The sequence below is a fragment of the Falco punctatus genome (assembly GCF_963210335.1).
Source record: "Falco punctatus genome assembly, chromosome: 13".
Taxonomy (NCBI): domain Eukaryota; kingdom Metazoa; phylum Chordata; class Aves; order Falconiformes; family Falconidae; genus Falco; species Falco punctatus.
Genome location: NC_137593.1, coordinates 10,829,894 through 10,844,487, shown reverse-complemented (window position 1 = coordinate 10,844,487; position 14,594 = coordinate 10,829,894). Strand labels below are relative to the sequence as shown.

Genomic DNA, 14,594 nt, shown 5'->3' with positions numbered 1-14,594 from the left:
AGAAGCAGGGAGCCGGGTGGGCAATAGCTCTGGTTTTAATAAATACATTGGGACCCCCATCCACAGGCACCATAAATTATGTGACAAGCCCAGCCAAGCCAGGATTGGTGCAGCAAGACAGGGGCCAGAGAGACTTTACACTATGTACAAGGCGGGCACGATGCTCACTGTGCCCGCCGGCCAGGGGGGCCTTGAAGGGGAAGGGCAGCGGGTGCCCTGGCCTCCACCAGCCCGGCTGTTGCCCACTGGCATGAGCAGGCAGGGCAGCCCCGGCATCGCAGCCGTGCTGAGACGGGGTGCCCAGGCTGGGTGCCTGGCTGTGTCCACCCCACCATGCTCCTCTGTGCCCCCCGCCCTGTGCGGGGGTGATGGGCGGCAGGGACCCCCCCCAGCCGCCCAGCCTCACTGCGCACTCGCACGGCTCTGGGCAGCGATCACTGCTCAGCGGCTCCACATCTCTGCTCTGGCATCATGGACCTTCTCTCTTGCATCCAGAGGGGCATCTGGGGCTGCGGGGTGGAAAGCAGGGCTGAGAGACAGGAATGGCAGGTGCCAGAAGGGCACTTGGACTGGTCCCAGCCCTGGCTCAGCACCCAAGGGGGCTGGGGAGGTGTATGGACCACCGCAGGCTGCTTGGGCGATCAGTGCCCACATGTGAGCACTCGCACTCACCACGGCACTTGGCGCAGCAGGGATTGTCCTTCCTGGCAGCGCTGGTGCAGGCGGCCGGTGGGCACTCCTGGCGCTGGCAGTGTGTCTCCCCTGACTGTGGGGCAGAAAGAGGGGCTGAGCACGGTGGCTGGGGGACTGGCAGCTCCTCAGGGTGCAGTGGGTCCTTAGGGTGCCACTCTGGGCTGCTCTCCTACCCAACCCTGAAGCACGGGGGACTGGCACAAGGGCACCTTCTCCTTTCCTGGCCTGGCACACTCACCACACACCAGCACAGGATACACTTCATTTCTCCGAAGGGGGGCACGGAGGGGTGCCAGCTCTCATTGTTGAGGTACCAGCGGCGCCCGAAGCGGCATGCCCGCGGCCCGTCTGCCTGCATGGTGTCGGCCAGTTCGGGGACACTCTCCTCTGGGGCTGCAGGAAAAGGCACTGGGAGGCTGCCCACCCACGGCAGGAGCACCCCATGGCATCACCGGTGGTGGCATGCAGGGACCGTGCTGGGACAATGGAGGGCAGAAAGGGGAGGTGTAGGTACCTGGGCACTGCTTGCAGCAGTCGGAGGGGCTGGCGCGCACAGGGTTGGCACAGGTGAGCCGTGGGCACTGCACCTTCTCGCAGTGCACTTCGCCCGTGGTGCCCTGCGGGGAGTGCATGGGGCTCATGGCAGGGAACAGGGCAGATGGTACAAGGCACGTATGCCCCTCCCTGGTTTGAGCCCCTGCTACAGTGCCCAGCAGCTAAGAGCACCCATGGGTGCTGGGGCAGCATTGCTCCCAAACCACATTGGGGGTCTGGGACCCACACTCACCTTGCAGGTGCAAATGGCACATTTGATGAGGCCAAAGGGGGGCACAACAGGGTGCCAGCGGGTGCCAGAGCCTCGCCATGTCTTGTCCCCGTCAAAGTAGCAGCCTGGGAGAGGAAGAGGAGGAAGAGGTGGGCACAGCCCATGCGGGGGTGCTGGCGAGGCCAGAGGGGCATAGCTGCCCCCGCAGGCTGCATCCCCTAGGACTCACCCTCGCTACTGTCCCGTGCCCGCTCCAACTTCAGCTCCTCCTGCCCGGTCTTCTTCTCTGCAAGGATGAAGAAGGCCATGAAGGGGTGCACATGGTACCAGCAGCAGAGGCTCAAATGGGGACACCCCCACCTTGTTTCCACAGCTCCCCCAGGCCCCTGCCTGGGACCCCTCCCCAGACCCCAGGTACCTTCACAGATGGGGCAGCACAGCTCCTCAGGGTGCACCTGGTGGGTACAGTTGAGGGGCTGGCACAGGATGGGGTCACAGATCACCGTGCGCTTCTGGGGGCAGCAGGTATGGGGCTCGTTACAGGGGGGCACTGCTGATGGGTGCTTCCCCCCCAGCATGTCCCCTCGGCCTATACCTGGCAGCTGCAGATGGAGCACTTCTTGTCATAGTCAGGTGACCAGCGTGTGCCATGCGCCCGGTGCTGCCCCTCAAAGAAGCAGGAGTTGGGGTCCTTCTTCAGCTGCTCCAGGTCCCTGGTCTTGGTGTCCTCAGAGAGCTTGGCCTCCCCCAGGGCCTCTCCCGGGGCCAGGCGGGTCCCTCCTGTGTGGCACCGGTTGGGGATGTGCACCTGGTGAGGGGGCATTGGACAGGAGGTTTGGCGCTACCGGGGGAGCCTGCTCCCCATGCCGATGCCCAGCTGCCCTCCATGGTCAGGGCTGGCAGAGGAAGCACCCATGACCACAGTACATGTCATGTGGGACTGCTGGGACCATGTCACACTGTGCTCCCCAGCCTGTGCCCTTCTCACCCTGCTCCAGGCAGTGCCACCCAGCTGTGGACCCCGGGCAGTGGTGGGGATGGGTGGGGGTGCCCTGCCCAGATGAGGACCTACCCGTCCCCGCATCTCCCCATTGGGGTGGGCTTTGGTGCTGACTTGCAGAAAAGCAGTGCCCTGGGCCAGGTGCTGCAGCAGGTCGGCATCCAGGTCCTTCACCACCCCCTGAGCCTGCCGGGGTGAAAGGGGCACCAGTGGGACACATGAGGGCTGGCCTGACCCCCCCCACGGGGTGCCCCAACCAGGTGCCCGCCTCACCTCAGTGCTATAGAAACCCTTGAGCAGACGCTTGTGCTGGTGGGGACGGGCACCCATCTCGCCCAGCTCGGCCACGCCGTGAAGGTGGGCACTGACGGTGCCATCGGCTGGACGGCCCAGCCCCGCCACAGAGATCTCGTAATGCAGGTGGCAGTGCTCGTCCAGTGAGAGCCAGGCATGTCCCCCGGCGCCACTGCCCACCGGGGGGGACACCAGCTGCCCTGCCAGTGCCACGGGCATCTCTGTGCACAGACAGGGGCCATGGGAGGTGGTGGGGGTGTGGGGTTGCCCCACTGCCCCCCATTACCACCCCCGGTGCCCCCTGGGTACCTGTGTAGCGGGCGAGCAGCCCACTGTAGGGCAGGGAGATGATTTGGCCCCGCAGTTCGCCCTCTGCCCAGTCCTTGGTGGCCACGTTGAGGAAGAGCTCATTCTGCAGCAGCATGTGGGCATCACGGGCGCTGGGGCTCTGCCAGGTACCCCAGGCCTGCCACCGGTGGGAGACCACGCAGGTTGAGACGGGGACTCACCCAAAGCCCCCGTGCCACCCCCACCAGTGCCACCCAGTGCTCACCAGCCCGTCCTTGTAGCTGGGCGTCATGTCAAACAGGACATTCCTCTTGCTTTTCCGCCGGGGTTTGGTCTCCAGCGTGATGCCCACCACCTCACTGGCAGTGCCCACCACCTGCACCTGCAGGCAGGGTGATGAGGGGCAGTGCTCGGGGAGACACCCCTGGGACCCCTGGGAGGGAGATGGGTGCCCCCCCACTTACCTGGTACTCCAGGGTGCCATTCTCATGCAGTGCCAGCTTGGCTGAGCCCACCGCCCCCGTCTTGGTTGGCAGCAGGGCATCTGCTCCGCACAGCACACTTTGGATGGCTTCAGTCCAGGGAGAGAGGCATGGGGTGGGGTGAGGTTGATACAGGGGGGGCATGGCCACCCACCCCGCACCCTAGGGTGCCTGCCCCGTGCTCACTGTCACAGCTGCGGTGGATGGTGATGGTGCCCGCCAGCTGCCGTGCATGCCGGCCCTCCGTCTCGGCCACAATGCGGAGCTGCCCCTGCACCAGCCACTGCAGCTCACGGGCAGACAGATCGCTCAGCACCTCTGCAAAGTCGGGGTCCTGCCAGGAAGGGGCACAGTGCCATGGCTCAGCCCTGGTGCAGCAGGCACCGTGGCTGCTGCAGCATGCAGGGGAACAGGCGGCTTTACCTCCATGGTGATGTTGGCGTGAACCTCCCGCAGCATCTGACCCTGGTGCAGGATGCGGACCCGCAGCAGGACCCAGGGCGATTCTGTCCGTGGCAGAAGTAGTTGGACCTCCTGGACTGGGGGTCTGCAACCGCTGTCCCTCTGCCCCCAAACCCACCCCTCTGTGCCCACTGCCCCCAGATCTCTGTACCCAATCCCCCACTTTGTTGCCAGCTGCCTGTCCTGTCCCACACACACCTGGACCCCTACACACACTGTGAGCCCCACCATCCCTCCCTCCACCCCCCAAGTCTTCACACAATCCACATGCCAAACCCATCCTTCTCCACACTGACCCCCTCATTCCATACAACCTTCAGCACCCCCTGGCCCCACCCCCCCCATAGGTACACACCACACACACCCCTATGCATACCTCAAATTATGCAGAAACACCTATGCACACCTAACCCCCCACACCGTGCCCACCCTGAACCCTACACCCAGCCCGTCCATCCACCCTGAGCCCATGGGTGCTGAGCCATGCACGCTGAGCCACATACGTGCCGTGCACCCCTCCAGCCCTATGCAGCCCCTCTAGGCAGTGCCAGGCCCCACGGGGTGCCTGTGCCTGCCCTTACCCCCAGCACCAGGTTCCAGCAGCCCCCGGGCCATGAGAATGAAGTGCAGGTTGTTCTCACTGTCGCTCAGCGTCAGCATGGCCATGCCCCCAGCACCCAGGTGCGTGGGGTCTGATGAGGTCAGGATGGCACCAAACGTCTCTGTGCAGGAAGAGGGAGTGTGAGGGGCATCCCCACGGGCACCCACTGGGTGGGCAGGCAGGAGACTGACTTACCTGCAAAGAGTGCCCGGTGCTTGAGGATGTGCCCATGGACCTCTCCGGAGGGCTGTGCCCGGGTGACAAGGGACACACGGAGCTGCTCCCCCCGCAGCAGCTGAATGTTGGCCTTGGACACCGTCCTCCACATCCCGCAGAGCTGTGGGTGACAGCAGGGGCTGGGGTGCACCTCATGCTCGGGCAGGGGGAAAGGAAAGGGCACCATGCCCCCCTGCCCTCCCGGCCCCTCTCACCATGCCATCCTCAGGGGCAGCGCTCTTCTGCACGGGGTGTTCAAACAGCACATTGCCCTCGGGGTCACTGAAACGCACCCGGCTTGGCCGCCCCAGCCTGTGGAAACCCAGGGGGTAAGCAAGGAACCCCCTCCCCAGCACCACCCTTGCTCAGCACTGGGCACAGCAGTGTGTCAGGGAAGGCACGCAGGGGTCACCGATTTGGGTGGACAAGATAAGGATAACGTCCCCCTGGGGTGCCAAGCACCATGCTCTGCTCGCCCACACCTGGGCTGGCCCAGCACTGCTGTCCCACTGGGTGCCAGCTCAGCACGGGTCCCCTGGGCTCCCCTACCCCAGAGCAGTGCCAAACTGGCGCTGAGCGGGAGGGGGGTCCCCGCCAGAAAAGGCAGCAGGGCAGGACCTGCCGGGAGCAGAGCGCTCAGGCCTGGCTGTAAATTAGGAGCATTTTCGGCTCCGTTTGGCTCCCCCCCGGCAGAGCTGGAAATTAGTCACCACTTTACTATGCAAAGGGGCCTGGAAGCGAGGAAGAGCTGAATAAACTGGAGTGGGAAGGAGGGAGGGAGAGGAGGGGCTCCGCCGCCGGCAGGCATCCAGGGAGGGCATGGCGAGGATGGGGGACCCTGGCAGCACAGCCCCGGCGGGCACCGCCAGCAGAGCCCGTGGTGCGGCACAGCGCCTCTGCCGTGCTGTGCCAGCGGAGCCCTGGAGCTGTTCCCATTTGTTCCCACTCCAGACCTGGAGGCGAATGGGTGAGGCCGGACCGGCGCTGTGGGTGTGCCGAAATCCCGGCTGCTTGCCCGGCTGGACCCCCAGCACGTTGCCCCCTCCCCAAATCTCTTGCCTTGCCAATGCAATGCTGTGGCACCACAGGGGGATATGGGAAGGGAAACTGAGGCACAAACACCATTGCATCCCCCCTTTTCCCAGGAGGTTGTCTGCTGTGCCAGCCTGAGACGGAGGACAGGGGGCAGGACTCACCGCTCATAGCTGATGGAGAAGAGCAGGTAGGAGCGCAACAGGGTGAAGTGAGCCTTGGCCACTGCGCTGGATGTGGGGTGCCATGGCTCCGGGCCACTTGTCAGCAAGGCCACAAACTCTGGGAAGGGGATGCTGATGATGGTGGGGAACAAGGGGGGGGGGTGCCCTGCACCGCTGCTGCCCACTCAGGCAGGTGGCTCACCTGTGCGGGCATCATCACGGGCCAGCCCCTCGGAGCTGAGGTAGGAGCGGTCGTTGTAGGGCTTGTCCAGGTCATCCTCCTTGTCCTGGAAGTACTCAAAGGTGTCGAAGGGGGGTGCGGGGCTCTTCTCTGGGGGGCCTGGCAAGGCTGGCATAGGGTGGGCACAGGGAGAGACCAATGCACCAGGCTGCTTGTGCCCAAGGGCATTGAGTGGGGGGCAATAATAAATCCCCCCTCCTGAGACAGACAGAGATGTGCCCTGCGAGTCACTGTGGGGCTCTGAGCTGGGGTGTGGGGGACATGCTGGGTGCAGGCAGATGGACAGGCAGGGTACTGTTTAGCCCTGTGCATCTCTCTCTGCACCCCTCCCAGGGTAGCTCGGGGGGTGGCTGTGCCCATCAGGGATCCCTCCTGCCCAGCACCTCAAAGGCACCCTGAGGGCACTGACAACCTCCATAACAAAGCCAGAAGCCCTTTTTTGGGGTGTGTGTGCAGTGCCCCCTTTCCCATGCCCACGGGGGACCCTGTGGGTGCTGGAGGGGCTCCCCACAGGGAGGCACCTGCTGGCCTCACCTTTGGGGCAGGTATGGCAGCAGTGCCCGGGCAGCAGTGTGGCCCGGGGACAGGCGGGCACAGGGCAGTCCTGCTTCATGTTCTTGCAGTTCACTTTCCCTACTGGTTTCCCTCGGCGGTTCCTCTGCTGCGGGGTGGGGAAGAGCCCAGGAGAACAGTGCCAAGGTGTGCCAAGCCGTGCCAAGCCGTGCCAAGGTGTGCCAAGCCATGCCGCCCCGGCACAGCCTGGCTCCCCCCATCCCGGCCCATCTGCAGACCCCGCGGGCAGCCCGGACACCTTGCGCAGCCCCCAGCTGTCTGTACGGCAGCCAAGCCCGGGCCCCCTCCCCACGGCCCCCAGCCCCCTGCCCAGCTGTGTGCGGCCCCGCCAGCCCCGGCCTCGGGGGGCTGCTCGGAGGGAGAGGGGGGGAGCCGGGGGGCCATCTCCGAGGAGGGGGAGGAGGAATGAAGCCTGATACTTTAAACCCCCCTCCTCCTCCCCACTGCCGCGGGGGAGGACATCCAGGTGTCCGGCTGGCTGGAGGGATCCCTGCTTCCTTCTTCCCTGAGGCAGGGGGTGCTGAATGAAAGGGTCGAGCTCCCCCCCCGCCAGCCCCCTCCCCAGCAGGGCCGGGTCCCGAAGAATGTCCCGGGGGATGTCCCGGGGGAAGGGGGTCCCGGCGGCGCTCACCGGCTCGCAGTGGCAGATAACGCAGCGCATGATCCCGAAGGGCTCCCCCAGGTCCGGGTGCCACGTCTCCTCCAGGGCATAAAAGTGCCGCCCGAAGGCGCAGCCTGCGGAGACCCCCCCGCCACCCACCACCGCCGCCCCCGGTCACCTCCGGGCCGCGGGCACCCCCCTGCCGCAGCCCCGGACAGCGGCCGGCACCGCCCCGCCGCCCGCTGCGCACGGCGGCCGCTCCCGGTGCCGCGCCCGGTGCCGGTCCCGGCCAGCCGCGGGGGGGCCCGGAGCGGGATGCAAGGAAGGGGAGCGGGAATGCAGGCATGCGGGGCAAGGACGGAGGTGCGGGTGGCAGGGAGGGGGTGCGAGGAGCGGGATGCACGAAGGTGGGGGGTGCGGCAGCGGCTTGCATAGGACGGGGGGTGCCCGGAGCGGGGGAAGGAAGGCGGGGGAGGTGTCCTACCTGCCGCCCCCCCGGGAGGCAGCGGGTCCGTGTCGGGCCGGATGGGCAGGGCGAGCTTGGGGCGGGCGGCGCGGCCGGGCAGGAGCAGGGCGAGCAGCAGCAGCAGCGGCGGGGCGGCGCGCATGGTGCCGGCCGGCCTGGGCAGGCAGGCGGCCGGGGGCGGGGAGGGGGGGCCGGGCGCTGCCTGTCGCTGCCGCCGCCTCTGCCCGACCGCCGGCTCCGGCTCCGCTTTATAGGCGGCGGCATGGGCAAGCGGGAGCTGCGAGCCCTGTGCAAACAAAGGCCCCGCTAATGAGGCGCAGGCAGCGGCCGGCCGGGGGGGGACGCGCCCCCGCCGCGCTCCGACCCCCCCCTGGGCCCCGGCCCCGCCGCCCCCGCCGGGCGCGGGCCGTCCTGCGGCACCCCGGGGGGCGCAGCTGCCCCGCCGTGCAGGGGTACCGCCGGACTCGGGGTGTGCTGGGGACCCCCGTGCCCATTGCCCCCCACCCCACGCCTTCCCCCGGGCACGGGGTACCCCCGGGTGTGGAGCATCCCCACTCAGATACCAGCCCCAGGGCACAGGGTACCTGAGGGATGCCTTCATCCACGTACCCTCCCTCAGGGCACGGGGCACCCCCAGGGGCTGGGCGTCTTGGGGACACCCCTTACCCCAGCTCACACAACAGCCTAGGGACCACAGGGCACCGTGAAGACGCCACCACCACCATCCACACCCCTTCCACAGAGCTTGGGTTGTTCCTGTACACTGGACATCCTGGGCATGCCCCCATCCACATGCTCCCACAGGACATGAGCCCCCCCGGGAGTCTCCTATCCACATCAGCCCCCTAAGGAATATGGCATTTGCTGCGCACTCCCACTCAACGCTCTCCTTCTCAATCCATATACTCTCCTGTAGCACGGGGCATCTCCTGGGCACAGGGCATCCCGGGGGCTCCCCGTCAACACAGCCCACCTTCAGGCATGAGCCCTCCCGGGGCTTATTTTGCCCCCCCAGGCATGGGATATCCTGGGAACTCCTCCATCCACTCAGCCCCCTCCCAGATCACTTGGCATCCCAGGATGTAGGGCACTGCAAGGCACTGTCCATCCACACAGTCCCTTGTGGCGCACGGCCCCCCTGCAGACCTCTCCCCCACGGCCAGCCCTTCAACAGCACATACAGCTCCTCCATCCACTCAGCACCCCTGAGCATGGGCCCCCGAAGCATGCGCTCCCCCCTCCAAATCCACATTACACTCTGCAAAGTCACATGCACCCCACAACTTGTGCCCTTGACATCCCCAAATCCCTCTGGCTGCTGCCCACCCCGGGCAGAGGAAGGCTCCAGAGTGGGACCCTGGGCTCCTGCCCACCAGTGACAGCGGCTGTAGGGGGACAGGAGCCCGGATGCCTGGGTTCCCTTGCCCAGGGAGGGGAGGGGCAAACGTGGAGGAGACCGAGAGAGCAGCACCCAGCACTGGTCCTGCTCTTCACCCACATGTGCCTGGGCTGGCAAGGGTGGCAGTGGGCAGTGAGCAGACACCATGGAAAAGCCTGGGGAGAGCATCATCCAGCTGGGGAAACTGAGGCATACACTGCAGGGAGGGGCGGCTGATGGGGAGGGGGACCAGCATGTGCCATCCATGTCCCTCCCTGCCTTGCCACCCCTGCCGAGGGTGGCAGGGAGGGGTGGCATGTGCGTGGCGGGCGGGCGCCCGAAGAGGGGAAGGCGGGTGGGGAGGGGAGGAGGGGGAAGCATGGGGCTGCCAAAATCAACTCCGGGCGGTACAAACACCCGGCCAGCTGCGCGGTGTAGCTAGGGAAACACGGCACAGCTGGAGCACAACAGGCTCCTGCCTCCCCAGAAGGCTCCTCCTGGGCCACTCCATGGCCCAGACAGTGGCTGGGGGGGCTGCAGCCCACCACCCTGTGCCCCCAATGCCTGCCCACCTGGGATCACCCATCCCTGGCTCACCCATGGCTGCCCCATCACATTTTCTGCCCTGTTTTGGCACGTGTCCCCATGCAGCGGACATCCCTCCCAGGGAGGGCAGTGGGGCACGGGGGCTTGGCCATGCCGGGGACCTGCCCCGTGGCAGGAGCTGGTGCTGGCATCAGGCAGTGAGGAGCAGCCAGACTTCCCCTGGCAGGACAGCCTGCTGGCATCGCCAGGGCTGGGACACTGCCAGGGCCCTGGGCATCCCCTGGGCATGGCCATGCCCCACACCCTGCTGCTTGCAAGCATTTCCTGCAAGCAGGGACCATGCCCAGCAGCGTGGCACCCCCTGGGCCCATGCCCTCCCCACTGTCCCTGGTGGTGCCACTGACCTGTCCCCTCTCCTCTCTCCCGGCGTCCCGGCTGGCCTGGGATCTAGCAGCACGGCAGGCAGGGGAGGGCTGGGGTCTGCGTGGCCATGCCAGTGTCGCCATGCAGTGCCCGCTACGGCACGGCAGCGACCCTGGGGGACGGCGGGACGCGAGTGGGGCTGAGCAGGGAGGAGGCGGGCGATGGCTTCCAGCCGCCCTGCCGGTGCCAGGAATCCGGCGCTGGCTCCGTGCACCCAGAGCTCGTCACAGTCTCCTGGCTCAGCTGTAGGATGCAGGGAAGCAGCAAGGGAAGCTCCCTCCCCTTTCCCATGGAAAGGAAGGAGAGATGGGGAACCTGCCTGGTCGCGGCCCTCGGCATGGGGGAAACTGAGGCACGGGGTGGCAGCCTGAGGGAGAAGGGTGCTGCAAGGGTGTCCCAGCACTGCCAGGCTGGGACCGGGGTGGTGCACTGGCACTGGGCCTGGCAGGGCAGGAGGGCACTGGGCATCCCTGCCTGGGGAGGGGGCATTGCCACTGCAGTGGGGGCACACCGGCAGGGAGGAACAGATGCTCCAGCTGTGCCTGGGCATCCTTCATCCACAGCCCTGGCCGCCCCTGGAAATGCCAAGGGGTGCCCCCAGAAGAGGGGCAGAGGGCAGGTTGCCAGAGCCTCGGGGGTCCCTGTGCTGGTGGGGAGGGGGTGGCGCCGGCTGGGGCGGCACTGGGAAAGGGTCCCGGTCCCGCCAGCTGCTTCCCAGCGCCCGCACATGTGTGCCGGCAGCGCCCTGCACAAAGGCGGCTCTGAGGCGCTCCAGAGCCCGGCCTGGCGCCGGCACAGCCCCAATGGGGCTGCCGGCTGCGGGCAGCTGGAGCTGCACAGGGATGGAGCCGGCCGGCCGTGGGCAGCCCCAGACACCCCGCCTGGCACCCACACCCCCGGAGCGGGCACCCGGCTCTTCCCCGGGTGGGCGGGCGGCGGCCCCGTGGGGTGCCGTCCCATCACAGTGCAGGTGGGACACCCCGACGGCACCCTCCCAAAGAGCCGGCAGCACCGCCAGGGCTTTGAGGGCACGTGTCCTGCCCGGCGGCGAGGGTCCCGCAGCGGGTCCTGGTGGACCACGGTGGCGGGGCTGTGCCGTGCCTGGCATGGGGGTGTCGCAGCGGGCCCTCGCCAGCGTTCCTGCCCCACGCAGATCGCTATTGTCTGGCCTCATTAGCTGCTGCCTGCTCGCGGCTTTGAACATGAGCCGGGCTCTGGGCGGCAGGAAGGAGCCTCTGCTCCCCGGGGATGGGGTCAAGGCAAAACCGCATGCCCCGACCCCCCCCTTCCCACGCCTCCCATCGCCTCCCGGGCACCCCAACACCCTCTCCCTGCACCCGTGCCAGGTGTGAGCCCGGAGCTAGGAAGGCGCAGGGGGCACCCCCTCTCTTGAAAAAGAGCCCCCCTTGACCGACAAGCCATTGGCCTCCCCAAAGCTTTGTGCTGAGCGCGGCTTGCCCCGTGACTAATCCCCCCAGCCTCGCACACACGCGGCGGGGCGGGGGGGGCTGTCGTAATGGGTGGAAATATCTCATAATTCACGTTGGACACGGGGATTACAGCCGTTCCGGCAATATTTGCACAACTGGTAGGCGGCTTGCAGGGCTGGGCCGCCCCAGACGAAGGCCAGGGGGTCTGTACATGGAGGGGGTTTTGGGGATAGCAGGTATGGGGACAGGGATGCAGCTTGGGGGGGTCACGGAGCAGGGGGGGGGAAGTGGCTGTTTTCTGTCTGCGGACACATGGAGTTTATTAAGGCGGGCGCGTTGCCAGCATGGCAGGGATGGCTGGGGCTCTCACCTTCGTTTCAGCCCGCTGTGGTGGGCACGGGTTGGGGAGCAGGATGGAGACCCCAAAGTAGCCTCATCTGCAACGCCAAGCAGATCCTGGCTGTGCCCTGGGGCACTGCCCCTGCTCCTAGTGCCCTGTCAACTCCACAAAGCTCCCTGCTTATAGGAGCACCCAAAGGTGCTGGGGTCCCGCCATCCCCAAATGCCCCCTCCTCAAAGTCCTTGCGGGGTGACCCCAGTGGGAGGAAGGCAGGGGGCATGCAGGGCATGGGGGGGCCGTGTTTGGCATGGGGATTAGCAAGCTCCCAGAGCGATGGTGGTCTCCCCCCTCCCCACCGGACATGCAGGCAAATATTTGTGCCCAGACTTCGCAGGACAGCGAGAAGGAATTTCATTCTTGCGCCCACCTGCGGCTCGGCCGCCTGGCATTAACCCCTTCGCCACCCAGCGGGATGGAGAGAGAGGGGAAAGGTGCCCTCCTGGCACGCCCCATGCCCCCCATCAGGATGAGGAGCTTGGCTGATGAGCAGGATGGGGGGAGTGGGCACGGTGGGATTGCCCCAGATGCCAGCAGGGCCACCGGCACAAGGTGCCCTGGCACAAGGCAGCGGCTGGAAGGTTTGCCCATGGGCATCCTCTGGGCAGCACCCAGGGCTTCGTGCCTGAGTGCTGGGCAGCATGTGTCCTGCTGGGTATTGGGAAAAGTGGGGAAAACCCTGCCAGCCTTCACCCCCACTGAGCTGTGGCTCCCTGGCCAAGATGCCTCTTGCAAGCCCCTTCGCCCAGCAGCACCACGGTACTACTTCTCTGGGACAGGCTGCGTGGAGCGGTGCAGGGTGCGGAGGGTGTGAGGAGCAGGATTTGCCCACGGATGTTTATTGGCAATTTGCAAATGTAAAAAAAGGCCCAGAGGGGTCAGGGGGTACCCAGCTCCCGGGGGCTGCATGCACACAGGGAGGGGGCCAACCTGGGTAGAGGGTCCCTCGCTGCCTGGCACCCCCAAGAGCCCCGCTGTGCTTCTTTCCCTGGCCCCGGGGCCATCTGTGACCTGAGCAAACTGGGCTGTTTGCTCACACCGGGATTAGTTGCTCTCTTTGTTCCTTTGACTTTCTCTTCCCTTTATGCTGAACCCTTTTATGGGGGCTTCAAAGGGGGCTGGGACCCCCCTCCCTGCCCCTAGAAGCCCAGGGTTGCTTCCCATGCCCCCCCACCCCCTGCCTTGCACTGACATCCTGGGGATGCCCACTGAGCACATCTGGGTGGCCTACAGGAACAGCAGCTGTGCCACCCATACATGCTCTCCTCCCCCCCACCCCCCCACCCCCCGCCGCCTGGCACCTCCGGCTGCCCTCAGCACCTTGCTGAAGTGGGTGCGAACGGCTGCCCCCCTGCAGCGGGATTCCCGATACTTTGCACCCTGTAAGGAAAGGTGGGAAACTTGGCACCAAGATCCGGCCAGCTGCACAGCCCCACAGCCCCCGCCCGGCTTCCTGCCCCCTGCCAGACTCCTGCCCGGCTTGGCCAGAGCCCCCATGTCCCTCTTGGGGTCCACTGCCCCCACATCCCCTCCCTCCACAGTACACAGTATCTGTGGATTTGGGCTGGGGGAGACATGGTGGGCAACTGCAGGGGCTCCCCTCCACATCCCTCCCTGCCCCGCTGGCATGGGCAGCAAATGCTGGCATTGCCCTTTTCAGCAGATACTGGGCTGCCTGCAGGCGGGGGCTCCCACTGCCCACCAGCTGTTGGCACAGCTGGAAAGGAACCTTTTGGAGAGAAGGGGCTGTTGTAGGCATCTTGAGGTGCCTCAGTGCCCACTGGGGTTCAGCAAATATCCAGTTTCCAGCTGCCCTCTGGTTTACCCTGATTGGTTCGTTTGCCTAATTATGAGGGCAAGCAGGGAGCGCAGGGCGCCGCAGCTCTCCAGCCTGGCATTGTCAATGGTTTTGCACCCAGAAAGGGACGGGGACGCAGGCATGGCACAGGCACGGCAGGGACTGGCACAGGGCCAGCAGTGGGAGCAGGGCCAGCGCTGGCAGAGGGGCTGAGGGTGCTGGCTGGCGCGTTTGCAGCTTGTCACGTCCGCAGAGACGGGGCACGGCCGTGTGTGGGAAGCCTGGCGGTGTTTGACCCCAGTGCTCTCCACTCCGGCTGCTGCCAGCTGTACCCCAGGGGAGCTGGGCTGCCAGTCACGGCACCTGCTTGGACCCCCCATCTGGGCACCCTGCGACCCGCAAGGTGGGCTGCCGGGCACCGAGCAGGGCATGGGGCAGGTGGAGCAGGGCTGAGGTGTTTACTTTGACTGCTGTCACCCGGCCAGGCACTGCCGGGAACTGCCGGCCGTAGGGAGAAGGGTGGGAGCGTGAGAGAGCAGGGGTGTGAGAAGGAAGCGCACAGGCTGTGGGGGGACCAGGGGCAAGAGGATGTGGGGTGGCGGGGGTCCCCCCCAAAGGGAAGCCCAACCCCAAGGGTTATCTAGGAGTATACCCCCACATGTGCTGCAGGAAGTGCACGTGTGCACACGTGGGCTTGAGGGTGCACATCGGGGGTGTGTATGTGTGCGCCATATGGACACACA

The 14,594-nt window shown here is 66.3% G+C and overlaps 1 protein-coding gene across 2 annotated transcripts; it reads right to left on the bottom strand.

Moving 5' to 3' along the window:
- Positions 1-19: 19 nt before the first annotated feature.
- Positions 20-14,588, bottom strand: CHRD (chordin). Of its 2 annotated transcripts, XM_080409129.1 has the most exons (24): positions 10,208-14,588; positions 7,898-8,165; positions 7,444-7,547; positions 6,774-6,900; positions 6,201-6,347; positions 5,999-6,116; positions 5,018-5,114; positions 4,782-4,923; positions 4,567-4,707; positions 3,947-4,029; positions 3,710-3,857; positions 3,506-3,612; positions 3,307-3,423; positions 3,063-3,219; positions 2,733-2,974; positions 2,532-2,645; positions 2,055-2,267; positions 1,878-1,971; positions 1,689-1,745; positions 1,481-1,584; positions 1,208-1,310; positions 932-1,086; positions 673-766; positions 20-509 (listed from the first exon to the last, which is right to left on the bottom strand). In XM_080409129.1, the coding sequence occupies exons 1-24, from the start codon at positions 10,307-10,309 to the stop codon at positions 442-444; spliced, it is 3,102 nt and encodes a 1,033-aa protein (XP_080265255.1). In that variant the 5' UTR covers positions 10,310-14,588; the 3' UTR covers positions 20-441. The 2 variants fall into 2 exon arrangements, with proteins under 2 accessions (XP_080265255.1, XP_080265254.1); XM_080409128.1 differs by having other exon boundaries at positions 7,898-10,297.
- Positions 14,589-14,594: the final 6 nt, after the last annotated feature.